The 15374-nt window shown below is 39.4% G+C and overlaps 1 protein-coding gene across 1 annotated transcript; it reads left to right on the forward strand.

Moving 5' to 3' along the window:
• Positions 1-2743: 2743 nt before the first annotated feature.
• Positions 2744-8138, forward strand: LOC101689720 (protocadherin-20). The gene is given in 3 exon segments (XM_004781206.3): positions 2744-2984; positions 4047-5459; positions 5461-8138. Coding segments are annotated over 3 exon segments (2859 nt in total). The 5' UTR covers positions 2744-2852; the 3' UTR covers positions 6775-8138.
• The last annotated feature ends 7236 nt before the right edge of the window (positions 8139-15374 follow it).

Here is a 15374-nt window from a genome sequence, read left to right on the forward strand (position 1 = left end):
CAGAAGCTCCCCAGATCATCTTTAGAAAGAAATATGTCACACCAGATGGTAGGTCACAGGGCTGCCATCCTCAGGCACAGGAGTTTGGGAATGTTTTCACTGTACCCAGAATGAAGGCACAAGAGAAGAAAGAAGAATATTTGGACTTTTATTTTTTCTGAGGCCTAATTACAGTGTAATCCTGCATGAAACCTCTGCTTAGATCTTCAAAAAGGAAAGAAGCTAACAAGTAGCTCAGTTAAGAGTTTGGATTGCGACATGAAGCTTTTTTACCTCAAATCATGCCAAGCTCTTCCAATTTTGATGACAAACTTCCATCCAGGGACTTTGCAATCACAGTGCCAGGGGAGTTATTATTGTCACTGTAAACGTTATCTCCAGAATGTTGAACTACTGTGCTTCAACTTACATTATAGTTAATATGGTCATGCTTTCTAGAAAGACTCTAGAAAAAATTATTGCTAAATCTATGTATTCTAGAATATATAGATTAGATTTCTTGCCTACATAATGAAGGGAAGGAGAAGTACTAACCTTTTCCATAGAGATCAGCTGGATGATATGGTCAGAACACCAAAACTCCACTGGGGTGTGGTTTGGGGGACACTTGAAAATGGTGCATCTGTGCCGAAAGTATCCACTGCAAAGTAGAGAAAGAAAGAGCTTATGAGTCCAGGGGAAACCAAAGATAGTCAACAAAATAATTACAAAGAGGTGATGTCACTTCAACTGGATTATCTTCATAAATGACAGCTCTAGTGTACTGTCATTGTAAACAAAGAACAAATTAAGTTAAGAGAGTCCTATATTTCCACCAAAATAAAAGGTGAGTGATTTTAACCTTTAACCCCTATGAGAGAGGGCGTCAACTGTGAGGGGGATACACAGTCTATCACGGTTGCTTTCTGGGTAGACATAAAAGTTATTCAGACTGGGGGGGGGGGGTCCAGCCTGCATGTACTCTCACTGCCGATGTTTTTGCCTGCTTCTGTCCATGTATCCCAAACTTCCAGAAGCTATGGGTATTGTGCGAAGACATAAACACATTTCAGAAGCAGCTTGGTACTGATTAAGAGTCAGACGTGTCTCAACTACAGATCCCTCAGTAAATATTTACCAATTATGGTAAAAGTTCATCTGTAGGGCAGAATTAGCAGCTGAAGAAAAGACATATCCTAATTCCCTGACTGTGCTTTGTTTATCAGCAGTATAATGGCTTCACACCCACGTGTACATGTTCCTCTGCGTGTTCACCTCTTCATCAGAACTCCGATTTCATTCTAAAGAGCTTAAAGGAGCTAAGTTTATAAATCAGATCCATATCATACGCCAGATATATACCACAGGGAATTTTGTGTACTCCATGTATGGTCCCATTTGCACAGTAAGTAACTGTTCCACACACCAGGTGTTTTGATGTAGTGTGTTGTCAATATTTAGGACTCCATGTCTCTACAATTAGTAGAAATGAAGAGAAAATAGGAAGGAGCAAAACAATTAGTTCAGCCAACCAATTTAGATTCTAGTCAGTATAGGGCAGAATAGGAACATTAAGGTGGTTCTTATGGAAAGCACAGGATGTCAGATCTTTCTGTGACCCAAGAGGAAGATTTTTCTATTAGGGCTCAGTCACTAAATATGCAGTGGGGAGGACTTTATGCTCAGGGCAGTGCAGAGTCTATCTGGAAACCCAGTGATGAAGAGAAATATCTACTCAGGGAAAGGCCCGTGGTCTTTTCCGTTATTTCTACAGCACCCTGAAGATCAAAAAGCGTTTCACAGACTTATAGCATTGGATTCTCTCACCAGCCCTGATTCTATAAATGAAGATACAGGTCACATGACTATTTAGTGTGAGAATCAGAGGAAATATCCAAGCATTTTTGCACCACATCCCTCCAGGACTCCTTTCTAGAGGAAAGCTTTCCAGTAAGCATTCCAAGAGAAAGAAAAAAAGCGACCTTTTGAAAAGTAACCATTTTTTTTTTTAACCTAAGCTTCAGTGAGTGAAAAAAGAAAATGCCCCCCTTTGAGAATTACGTTAAAATTGCCCACAGGCAGAACTACTTGTGTTAGTTACCACACAATTGTTTCCACTTTCCCCCTGGGCTCTTTCCCTTGGCCAGAAGCCACAACTGCCTCTTAAGTAAGACCACAGGGCAGACACCCAGAGACCCTTGCGCTTACAACTAGGAACCTAGCAGAAGCCTGCCACCACCAACAGCGAAGATTCAAAAATTAGAGCATGTCAGAACCCTCACCGAATTCATCTATTTGCTCTCCCGGCTCAAACCACCTTAAAAAGAGTTTGAAGTTCCTTCCCTCCGCAGAGAAGAGTGGATTTCCTTTCTCTGTGCACACACTGCTGGAAGCAAGTCTCTCCGAAGCACTGGTGGTAAAAGCAAGCGTTTGGGGATCGCGCCTGTGGCTGCCCTGTAGCGCCGACCTCCTCTCCCTCTCTATTCAGATATACGTGCAGGCTTATTTATTTATTCTAATCTCCCTCCCGCGCTCGCAACCTGTGGACTGGAGTTCAGACTGGTGCGGCGAGGAGGGAGGCTGGTGGGCACGCGCTCCAGTGCCCGACCGGGTGGCACCTCGTCGCAGTCTTCAGAGGCAAGTCCCCCGCTCCGGCTCCTCTGGCGGGGTCTGGACTTAGCTGCGTCCGGAGAAGGAAACCATGACCGTGCCCTTCTGCCCCGCGCCTTGCTGCCCCCCGCCATTAGCTCGCGTCCTTAATTGACGAGCCAGTGACTATTGGCTGAAGTTCCCCCAGCGATTTGCATGAACAGAGAGGGAGTGTCTTCTGCCGCCCTCCCGACAGGAGCGCGCTGACTGCAGCCTCCCCGGGAATGCGCGGCCGAGGGAATGCGCGCAGCTCGCGGGCCCTGGCAGTGAGCTGGCGCCCGGCGATCTGGCACCCGCGCCTGGATATGGGGCGTCTCAGTCGTCCCAGGAGCAGCACCAGCCACAGAAACCTGCCGGTAAGGCTTGGGGTCCGGGAGTCCTGCAGCCCCGACAAGTTGCAGTCCGGTGAGGCAGTTCCTACTCTTGATGGGTTTTCAAACCTTTCCCTTAATCCAAACTTTACGGGAAGGTTGAGGGGGAGGGGAAGGGAGTTTAGCATAAGGTGTCTTCCTTTTAGCAAGAAATAGGCACGTCTTCTGGTCGGGAAAGTAAGTTTCTGAAATAGGAATGTAGGCAGATGGGGGGGGGGGCTCGATCCGCTTGAGATACTGGGGTGCGGAGATTTCTCTGCTGCTGTCGGCACCTGCTAGGACTGTCCGCTGTAATTGGCAAATTGTTTTTGCATAAGCATTTTCTGCGTTTACTTCTTTTTCCTTAGGGGAGGGAGACTAGGGAGGGCTTGTTAGGAGGTGGAGATTCAGATCCTTTCGATTTGACCCTGGATGAGAGCTAAAATGAAAATTACTTCTCTGACCTAAAGTGTTTATTTAATGGGGGGGGGGGGCGCTAGATCCGAAGAGAAAGTGTCACTGTGTTTTTGCACATAATAATTATTATTGATATTGTTGGTGGTGGTGTTCTCATAATAAGGGATGTGACACATTTCGCGTTCCGGAGACCTTAGTGGTAGAAACATTTCAATGGGAAATAAATGATGAATTGCCCATCATCGCTCAGTCCTCTTTCCACTACCAACCTCTCTCCATAACCTACACGGGTGGTTTCCCTGCGGCGTTGCGCAGTCCCTGAGTTGAGTGCTCTCCACTCTGGCGTGTGTTTCCAGGAATGTTTTATGGCTGGGGATTCCGATTATTAATTGAATAAGGGCGCCGTTGGGGAGCTGGGGAAAAGAGGGGGAGGTAGATAGTGAACAGAAAAAATTAAGTTTTGGCGACAGTGTTGCTCCATAGATCTCTTCTTTGCAGCAAGTTTTCCTCTTCATCCCTCTCCGACTGGAGGGTTTGCCTTTGGTAATGGGGATGGGGGCAAATATGACCTTGTGGCCCTGATTTCTGACTCCAGTCTCCGTGTTTCCGCGTGTGTGTAACGAGCCTTCTCCCCTCCCCCTCCCCTTTCAGCATTTGTTTCTGTTTTTCCTCTTCGTGGGACCCTTCAACTGCCTCGCGAGTTACAGCCGGGCCACGGAGCTTCTGTACAGCCTGAACGAGGGACTGCCCGCGGGGGTGCTCATCGGCAGCCTGGCGGAGGACCTGCGGCTGGTGCCCGGCGCTGCCGGGAGGCAGGACCAGCTGTCGCAGCTGCCGGAGCGCCCCGTGGCTGAGCGGAACCCCCCTCTCTCCTTCAGCCTGGCTTCCCGGGGACTGAGTGGTCAGTACGTGACCCTAGACAACCGCTCCGGGGAGCTGCACACTTCGGCCCAGGAGATCGACAGGGAGGCCCTGTGTCTTGAAGGAGGTGGAGGAGCAGCCTGGGGCGGCAGTATTTCCATCTCCTCCTCCCCTTCCTCTGACTCTTGTCTTTTGCTTTTGGATGTGCTGGTCCTGCCTCAGGAATACTTTAGGTTTGTGAAGGTGAAAATCGCTATCCGGGACATCAATGACAATGCCCCACAGTTCCCCGTTTCCCAAATCTCGGTTTGGGTTCCAGAAAATGCACCTATAAACACTCGGCTCGCCATAGAGCATCCTGCCATGGACCCAGATGTAGGCACGAACGGAGTGCAGACATACCGCTTACTGGACTACCACCGCATGTTCACGCTGGATGTGGAGGAGAATGAGAATGGGGAGCGCACCCCTTACCTAATTGTCATGGGACTGCTGGATAGGGAGACCCAGGACCAGTATGTGAGCATCATCATAGCAGAGGATGGCGGGTCTCCACCACTGCTGGGCAGCGCCACTCTCACCATCGGCATAACTGACATTAATGACAATTGCCCTCTCTTCACAGACTCACAGATCAATGTCACTGTGTTTGGGAATGCTACAGTGGGCACACCGGTTGCAGCTGTTCAGGCTGTGGATAGAGACTTGGGAACCAATGCTCAGATCACCTACGCTTATAGCCAGAAAGTTCCACAAGCATCCAAGGATTTATTCCATCTGGACGAAACTACCGGAGTCATTAAACTTTTCAGTAAGATTGGGGGAAGTGTTCTGCAAATGCACAAGCTCACCATCCTTGCTAATGGGCCAGGCTGCATCCCTGCTGTGACCACGGCACTGGTGACCATCATCAAAGTCATTTTCAGACCACCTGAAATTGTTCCTCGTTATATAGCCAATGAGGTAGATGGTATTGTTTACCTGAAAGAACTGGAGCCCATTAACACTCCAATTGCATTCTTCACCATAAGAGATCCAGAAGGTAAATACAAGGTGAACTGCTACCTGGACGGTGAAGGACCATTTAGGTTATCACCCTACAAACCATACAATAATGAATATTTGCTGGAAACCACAAAACTGATGGATTATGAGCTACAGCAGTTCTATGAAATAGCTGTGGTGGCCTGGAACTCAGAGGGATTTTCATGTCAAAAAAATTATTAAAGTGCAACTTTTAGATGACAATGACAATGCTCCTATTTTCCTGCAACCCTTGCTGGAACTAACGATTGAAGAAAATAATGCGCCCAATGCCTTTTTGACAAAGCTGTACGCGACGGATGCGGACAGTGGAGAGAGAGGCCAAGTTTCCTATTTCCTGGGACCTGATGCCCCCTCATATTTTTCCTTAGACAGTGTCACAGGAATTCTGACAGTTTCCACTCAGCTGGACCGAGAAGAGAAAGAAAGGTATAGGTACACAGTCAGAGCTGTTGACTCTGGGAAGCCACCCAGAGAATCAGTTGCCACTGTGGCTCTCACCGTGCTGGATAAAAATGACAACAGCCCCAGGTTCATCAACAAGGACTTCAGCTTTTTTGTGCCAGAAAACTTCCCAGGATATGGTGAAATTGGGGTAATTAGTGTCACAGATGCTGATGCTGGACGAAATGGTTGGGTAGCCCTCTCGGTGGTGAACCAGAGTGATATTTTTGTCATAGACACAGGAAAGGGCATGTTGAGAGCTAAAGTCTCTTTGGACAGAGAGCAGCAAAGCTCCTATACTTTGTGGGTCGAAGCTGTTGATGGGGGTGAGCCTGCCCTCTCTTCGACTGCAAAAATCACAATTCTCCTTCTAGATATCAATGACAACCCTCCTCTGGTTTTATTTCCTCAGTCCAACATGTCCTACCTGTTGGTACTGCCTTCTACTCTCCCCGGCTCCCCAGTTACAGAGGTCTATGCTGTTGACAAAGACACGGGCATGAACGCTGTCATAGCTTACAGCATCATAGGAAGAAGAGGTCCTAGGCCTGAGTCCTTTAGGATTGACCCTAAAACTGGCAATATTACTTTGGAAGAGGCATTGCTGCAGACAGACTATGGACTTCATCGTTTACTGGTGAAAGTGAGTGACCATGGTTACCCAGAACCTCTCCATTCCACAGTCATGGTGAACTTATTTGTCAATGACACCGTCAGTAATGAGAGCTACATTGAGAGTCTTCTAAGAAAGGAACCAGAAATCAACATAGAGGAGAAAGAACCACAGATCTCAATAGAACCAACTCATCGGAAAGTTGAGTCTGTGTCCTGTGTGCCCACTCTAGTTGCTCTCTCTGTAATAAGCTTGGGTTCTCTCACACTTGTAACAGGGATGGGCATATACATCTGCTTAAGGAGAGGGAAAAAGCATCACAGGGAAGATGAAAATTTGGAAGTACAAATTCCACTCAAAGGAAAAATTGACTTGCATATGAGAGAGAGGAAACCAATGGCTATTTCTAATATTTGATATTTCATTGTGGAATAGCACAGAGATGTAGCTGACTCTGGGTAGTTTCCATCACCTAAACAAGAGTGTGTAGATGACAGTTCCAATGAAGGACGACTAATTTATAACTTGTACTATATTGTAAATAAGCTGTTTACAGGTTTTTAAACTTAAAATCAGAAGTTATAAAATGTGTACAGCATTTTTTAATGAAAATTAGTACTAACAGCTATAGAACTGTTATAAAAAAGCTTGGACATGGTTTGCAGCTTTCATTCACCAAGCAGAATGATAGAACCTGAGAATAAGGTAAGAAAATGGTACATTGCATCTTTTTTGTCTAAAAAGTCCTTTAACCACAAGAGGGCATCAGTTGCTCCTTTGCAGGGAACTGTTTTGCGGTATTGTACAGGACAGTTGTACATGAAATTAACGAAAGAGTATATTTTAAATATATTGTTTTTAACATTTAAGAGATATGAAATTGAAATAAATTGAATTTCACTGCACTTCAATGTATGATAAGAAAGAAAAGAAATGCATTTGTAAACAGAATGTTTATTACCTCACAAGTACATCATGTATAGTTTGAAAGAGAAGGTGTTACAAAGAAGCGCAATTTCTTTTTAGCAAGGGTGAAAACGTGGCCGTGTGTGTTAGAGTTGACCTGCTGAAGAATATTTCGCTCTCCATGTACTCAAATGGCTTTCTGTTCCCTTTACCACTGCGCTTGCTATTATTACAGGGGAAATGTGTATATTCTCCCTTACAGACATTGTAACTGGAAATTGTGTCCAAGGAAAACAGCCAGGAGCAAAGACCTGTTTCAATCCTTAGTTACTTCGTAGGTGTTTATGACATTTTGATGCTCTGACAACTTGTCGGTAGTACTTCATAGTTGGGTTAAATATTAGGTTTTTATGTGCTTGAATTCATTTATCACCTGAGAAAATAAAAATCATATTAAAGCGGAGTTATTCTAGAAGCTAGTGTACACTACCGGTTGTTTTAGTTGGGCCCTTTATATAAAAGTTATACTTATCTTTTTGTTGTTTGGGTTTGTTGGCTACCGTTTCTGGCTTCCTTTCTTTGGCTTTGGATTAGGTCCAAGAGTTTATTTGTAAGCCCAGCAGCAGATTTCTTTGATAACTTAGCTTTTACTGAATCCTTTGCAATGAAGCAAGCTGGTTCCTTAGTGATTGATCTCTTTTACTTCATTGTGTTGAGCTGGGAATTTTATTTTATATGAGAGCTATAGCAAAATATCTGTGTAAACAAGGAATGTGTTAGCTTAAGCTGGATCACTCTACTTTTTTGGCCTCATGTGTCTCTACTGTACCAAACGTGTTTATATGTCTGCAAATTAAAGGTATATATTTTCATAATTTCTTTCTCATTTTTACCATTTTATATTTGAACATGGGCTTGTTCTTTCACTGAAGTGCCTGCTACTGGCATTTGTTTGCTTTTAGAAGTAAATGTGGGAAAAGTAAATATGCTATTTGCTAAAGTTTATATTAAACTAATTCATTACTCAATTAAACATTGGGTAAATCATTGAATGTGTGTGCAGATATATATATAGATATATATCTAATATATTTATTATATGTAAATAATAGAGAGTATGCCTAGATGTTTGACAGTCATTTGGATGAAAATTTATTCCCATGCGTGTGCACATGCATATTAATTTTTGGCTTTGTATCAACTATACACATTCATTTTACTACATACTTCTGACAAATCTCTTGTTAGCTGTGTTACAATAGCTTTCAATATATTTTAAAACTACATTGCAAAAAAAAATTGAATACAAACACCCAGGACCTTTCAAATTTGTATTAACCCATTTTTCTTATTTTCTTCAGTTTGACAATTTGAATAAATAAGAAACTAAGATCATTTAGCCCTCAAAACTTTTCATTCATAATTAATGTATAGCAATGGAGGAAACCATACTCTAGTTATTTTCATATCTTCTTCTTTCTCTTTATAAAAGAAAGGAACTACATCTGAAATACGTAGCACCACAAATTTAAAAAACATCCTAAGGGCAGTGATTTCACCATGAGTATAAGTAACAAAATATTCTGTTTATTTCTAAATTTGAAGAAAGTTCATGTGTTTGGAGGTATAGGCTTCATCTCTAGCATGAGAAATGCCTGTAACATTAGTGAAAAGGCGTATTTCTGAACAACCTCTTGTGCCAGGATTTCCTTTCCAAAAACATCTCATTCACATTAAAAGCATTTATAACAAGGAAAGTTTAAGTAAATTAAGCTCAAAGATAAAAGCCCCTTTTTACTAACACCTTGTGCTAGAACAGTTGCCAAAATGTATGCTAATCATGTCAATGTTGTTAGTTGAGTTGGCACAAAAATAAATGTTCCATTCATTAAAAACCCCAATAACCATTTAACAGTTTGAGAACCAGTGAATCCTCTTTGCCCAATTTAATGAAGAAGAGATTGCTCTGATCTTTGCACTGCCAAAGCCATTCTCATACTACAGAGAAAATTGTTCATTAATTTGAATTGGGAAATTTAAAAGCAACATAGCAATTTCAGCTACAGGGGAAAAAAACAATTTACGTTACTTGAGTCTTCAGAGTAGATTCCCTGACCCTATTAAAGAAAAAAAAAAAGTTGTCTTGGCAGTTATGCTTCTATCAATAATGGTTAAAAAGGAAAAAATATATATTCTTCTTTGAAAACAATTTTATGTAGTACAAGTGTAATGAAAATGACATTCAAATCCTTTGTGTTTTGGGGTGTTCTTCATGAATTTTATGAAAACAATGGAAATAATCTTGTTATGGAAAAATCACTGGCACAATATTAGGGGTGGTATAAAGTTGACTTGATTCCAGTAAGATACCTCATAAGGATTCCAATTTGTGCTCCCAGAAAATGTCTCAATTAACAATTATAAAAGGAGGAACTATGCAATCTTCTCCTGAGTCAATGGACACTCGTTCTAATCTCTTGTTGGAGAAGTGAAGAGTGTGGGGTCTTGAACTTTGACAGACCATGAAGAATGTAAGGGAAGACAGTATGGAACATATGGTGTTTTTCAACTCAACATTGGGCAATCTCAGTTCACAGGGGCCAGAGACAGATACCTGAGAATTTTCTCCCCTCTAAGGTAGATTGCTCACTTCAAAAAAAAACAGTCAATTGCTGCAAAATACCATTTGGCTGACTTGTGCAATCTCTGCTTACCCATGTGCTTTCACAGTATGAATTATAAATAAATCTTTATTAAAATGTAGAAATGACAGTCATACAAATAGACTCAAAGCAAGAAAAAAATTTTGAAAATTGATAATTTCTCAAAAAAAGAAGACTCCTATAATGTCTTTTATAGTTGTCTTTATATCTGATAAGAAAAGATCATATTTATTTTTCAGATCAATATATACATACATGCATACAGTCTAAAATAATTTTTAAATGTCATTGTACATAACTGCTTTTAAAATAGTAGCATTTTTTTTTCTCTGATAAACCCCTAAATTGGGAATGTATTCCTTTAAGGGTATTGAACAAAATTGGATGAACTTTAAGCCTTAAACCCACTAGTGTCAAGAATTTAAATACTGGGATCATTAAAACAAACAAACATTCATTCATTCATTCCATTCGTATTTATTTTAGTACTCTTAATTACCAGGGATTTAACTGAGAGCAAGACAGAGTATTTGACTCTTGATGACTTTATTTTTTTCAAAGATTTTATTTATTTATTTGACAGAGAGAGTATATAGCAAGAGAGGGAACACAAGTAGGGGAAGTGGGAGAGGGAGAAGCAGGCTTCCCGCTGAGCAAGGAGCCTGATGTGGGGCTCAATCCCAGGATGCTGGGATCATGACCTGAGCCAAAGACAGATGCTCAACCAATTGAGCCACCAAGGCACAACCCCCCCCCCCCAACCCCCATGACTTTAGATTATGGTGTAGAAGGCCAATAAGAAGACCTATCAATCTCAAAACACTGCATGGGGAAAATGCCTACTCCCAGGATGTCAAGAGAACAGGACCTAACCCAATCTTAGAAAGTATTGGAGAAAGCTTCCCAAAGGGGCCAATTTCTAACTGGGGCCCTCTCAAAGAATCATAATTGTGGCTGAGGGGATGCAGAGAATGAACAATGAGCTTGGAGCTGTAGGTGTACTTCAGATAATGAAGGGACTCATTGTCATACTTGGAGGTTCCAATTTTATCCCAGGGAATGTGTGTTTTAAAAAGATCATTTGGGGCATGTATGAAGCTTCTGTTGAAAAAGATTCTGGAGACCACAGCTGGTAGTAGTGATAATTCAAGGGAAAGGTTGGGCCTTAAACAAGGGAATATGAATGAGATATATTTCAGTATGGAATACAGCAGGTAAATAAGTTATAGCTGACAAAGCTATACACTAAAGCTATAAACTTGTGAGACCAATAGAAATTAAAAATCCACATGTGAGAAGCCAGAAAATTCACGATTTTCATAATTGGCTTTCGAGGCTATTTTACAAATTTGCTAAGGATAGGGAACTCATTTACTAAACATTAAATAAGCAATGAGAGCACTGGAGCCATAACCCTCTTTCTAATCTTGGGTTTTATGACACAGATGGAAATATAAAGGGCACTAATTTACCCAGTTTATTTCGTATTTATGACTGTCTATTCTATTCAATTTAACAAACATTATTGTGTGTCCATGTGGTAGATATTCCAACATGAAGTTGACCTCATGAAGAATATTTTGTCCATTTGCAATATTTTGCTTGTAGTTGCCCTAAAACATCTCCACAGGCAGAAGAGTCATACTAAAATTTTAAGAAAAAAGGCAACAAAATATCAAATGGACAAATCAATAAGATGCAAATATAATTTCAAATGTTGTGTGCATATCAAGAAACAGTGATATGTCTGTTGCAGGCAATTCTGAACAAGATCCAAGAACTAGGGGCAGGTGAAATGGGTAATTACAGTCAAGAAGTACATAGGTCTTGAGGTTTAACATCACTTTTGATGATGAAAGAAGTCATTTAACGTATCTTATATACCTCAGTTTATCCTGTGTGAATGAATAATTTACTAGTATCTAGTACTCACTGGTGGAAGTTTCCAATCTAGGCTAAATAAATGTATAGAAGATATAAAAACAGTATTGTATGCAGTCCTAGCTTCAAGAAAAGTTATTTGTCCTCTCTTTGAAAAAATTGCCCCTCCAAAGATCTCATCCACGTGGAAATGATGAATTTGTTCTATCTCCTCGTAACATTTTGCAAATCAAATAAGTTAATTCATGCAAAGTATTTCACACAAGTATAGTACTCCTATTACTATTGTTTTTGGAATTAACTAGCATGTCATGAAATTATCTTAGCAGTTTTTTACTCATTCTTCATTCAAATTCATTGAATCAATATCTTTATTACACAATAAAAATCCATAAAGTTGATGCTGTTTTACATTAAAGGCCCATATAGTCAAAGCAATCTAATGAGCTTATTCACTTCTTGAGTCCTTTGACTTTTTCCCTCCTTTTACAATGAATTCGTATGTCCTTTCTCATTTGGAAATCTCATGAGGGACAGGACTTTGATTTAACTTGTCAGACCACGATACTTTAGAGATAATGTAGTCCAACCCTCTCATTTTTTCAGTTGAACAAACTAAGCTATAGAATACCTAGGAAAAAACTTGACAATATAAGGGGTTAGAAGATAAAACAGGAATCATGAATGAAAAAAATATTCAAAATCTTACTAAAAACAAAATCCAACTTTTCCTTCAAATATTTCCCTTAAAACATATATTTCCTCTTATCTTCATAAGAAAGTTAACCAGTGTTATACTTACAAAGACAATAGCAAAAATTAACATAAAAAACCTCTGAGATGAAATCTCAGCTAAAAATGAGGTCAATCAAAACTAATTTATTCATTTGAATTATTGAGATTCATGTATTTTCCCTGCATGCACTGGGAGAAAAAAACCCACAATTTCAAAGATAAAGCTTAAAGGTAAAGAAAAAGATAACTTATTATTTTATTATTCTCTTATATTAAAAACAAAAATATAGAAAATATACAATTAGGTATTTTTTTTATTTTATAATTTTTTAAAGATTTTATTTATTTGAGAGAGAGAAAATGAGTGAGAGAGCGAGCACGGGATGTGGGGGCAGAGGGAGAAGCAGACTCCCCGCTGAGCAGGGAGCCTAATAGATGCTGAGCTCTGATCCCAGAATCCTATAAGCCAAAGGCAGATGCTTAACTGACTGAGCCACCCAGGTGCCTCTACAATTTGACAGATATGGTAATTGCAAGAAAATAGTAAGAAAACATAAAACTTTAAAAGATTAGAGAATAGGGGAGAATAATCAAGGACAATTTTATGAACCCTACAGAAATACAGAAGGAATAAACTTGATTTAAAATGTAGGAATAACTATTTACTTGTGCAAAATTCATGTTTATATTATAGAAAATATAAGTCCAAGTGTGGATGAAAGGATGTGATTGATTTGACAGTGAATTGCGTCACCTTTGTGGCTCAGTCAGTTAAGCATCGGACTCTTGATTTTGGCTCAGGTCATGCTCTCAGGGATGTGAGATCAAGCCCCACACTGGTCTCTGCACTGGGCATGGAGCCTGCTTGGGATTCTCTCTCTCTTTCTCCCCCTTTCTAGAAAATAAAAAGCAAAAACAACAACAACAACAACAACAAAAAACCCCCTCCAAAACAAAAAACAACAACAAAAACACCAGAAAGAAAATACAGATGACCAGGCTTACCTATTTTGTAAGGTAAATGAAGATAAGCTCAGAATGACTGAATGTTAGGAACTCACTAAATCACAAACTTCACTACCTCAAAGGAACTTTGGATTATTGTCCTTCTTACAGATTTGGGTACAATATCCTGAATCCTCAACAAAGTTAAAAACTATTATCATTAACTATTTATTTACTAAACACCTTTGCTAAACATATCGGCCAATGCTTATTACAAGCAAGATATTGTGCTAGTCACAAGGTAAGTCTTCTTCCATCCCCAAAAAGGTTACTCCCCAGCTGGGGAAAACCTAATGGGAACTACTCAAATATAGAAATGAGTATGTTGCTTCCTCTATCAGCTCATCACCTATGCCTCTCACCTGCGTACCTCTACCAGAGAGACAAAGGTCATGACAGCAAATCAGGGTGTTACCCAGAGATATGCAGTATATCAATAGCTAATAAGAAGAATATAAAAATTATTGGGGGAATATTATCTTTGTAATGTAAATGAATTAATGAATAGAAATTGTTCTCTGTGGGTAGAATGGGTAAATTTAAAGAATTTTATAACATATTTCTTTCATTCAATTTGAAAATTGGAATTCCCTATAACTCTCAAAGGAAACTTTCACTTAAAAAATTAAAGAAATAAATGCAATAGAAAAATAAAAAAGAAAGAAATGCAACAGGCACTGTAAACCAGTTACTCCCCCTAGAAAGATCATAAATTTTAGATTTCAGAATAATTAAAATGTAACTATGATATTCATTGACTCTACATATGTACAAGCAACCTGCCACACTATGTTTCACAAATAGCACTGATTTCTATTTTGCAAATACACTTTAAATCATTTCAAATTCATAGTTTTGTGTTAATAAGTTTTCTTAAGGTGCTTTCTTGGCAATGTGAAGCTTTGATTTAATAGGAATATAAAATGCACACTGGGAATTGTTATGTAAATCTTTCACATATTACTATGTAACACTATTTTTTTTTCAAAGTTATGAGATCTGGTGAAATGTATGATGAGAGAACATTTTAATGTTAATATATAAAAATTACTGCATACACATTTTGAATTCTCCATCTTATTATGAAGAAAAAATACTCCAGAGAAGGAAACTCTAGAAAATTCATGGGAAAAAATTATATTTTAAAGGTACAGTGGGATGGGCAGAGAAAGAAAAATTTAAGTGAATAATAATTTTAAAATTCTAAAAAAAATTAAATTATATTAAAGTTTTTTTTTTCTCTTTTGAAAAGCAGCATTCACCGTCCTCCTCACCATACTCCCCACACCCCTGACTGCCTTATTAATTTGGGAAATCAGTTTCCTTCACATTTTATAGTTAAATTATAAGATCCTAAACGTTTTCAGAGTCTAAATGAATGTGAGTAATGCTAACCATAAAACAGGTGCTAAAAAAACACTATTGCTTTGAGACAGCTTTCAATTTATGATCCTTCATTTTTTGACAGTAAAAATTCCATTTTATTTACAGGATTTTTTTTTTTTTTTTTTTTTTTTTTTGTAAATAGCAGTTAACATTCACTGCAAGGAGAGGGATTTCAATAACAGGTATTTAGCTTATCTTTAAAATACTTACACTGAATCATCTGAGCATTCAAATTTAGCAAAGCCAACTGTCCTGCCTATGTCTGATTTCTCCATCTAGTCCACAAAAGACTTTATCCTTCAAAAAGCACTATAGAACCTACCATTTTCCCCATCTCATTTATGAATGTGGTTAGCAATTTAAAGCACAGATTTCTGTGAAGAATAACTAAGTATAAGTTGCCTTGTAAGATTCTTTGAAATAAGACATTGAATACAACTT

This window comes from Mustela putorius, unplaced genomic scaffold, assembly GCF_011764305.1.
Source record: "Mustela putorius furo isolate JIRA1106 unplaced genomic scaffold, ASM1176430v1.1 tig00000031_pilon_pilon_pilon, whole genome shotgun sequence".
NCBI classification, from domain to species: domain Eukaryota; kingdom Metazoa; phylum Chordata; class Mammalia; order Carnivora; family Mustelidae; genus Mustela; species Mustela putorius.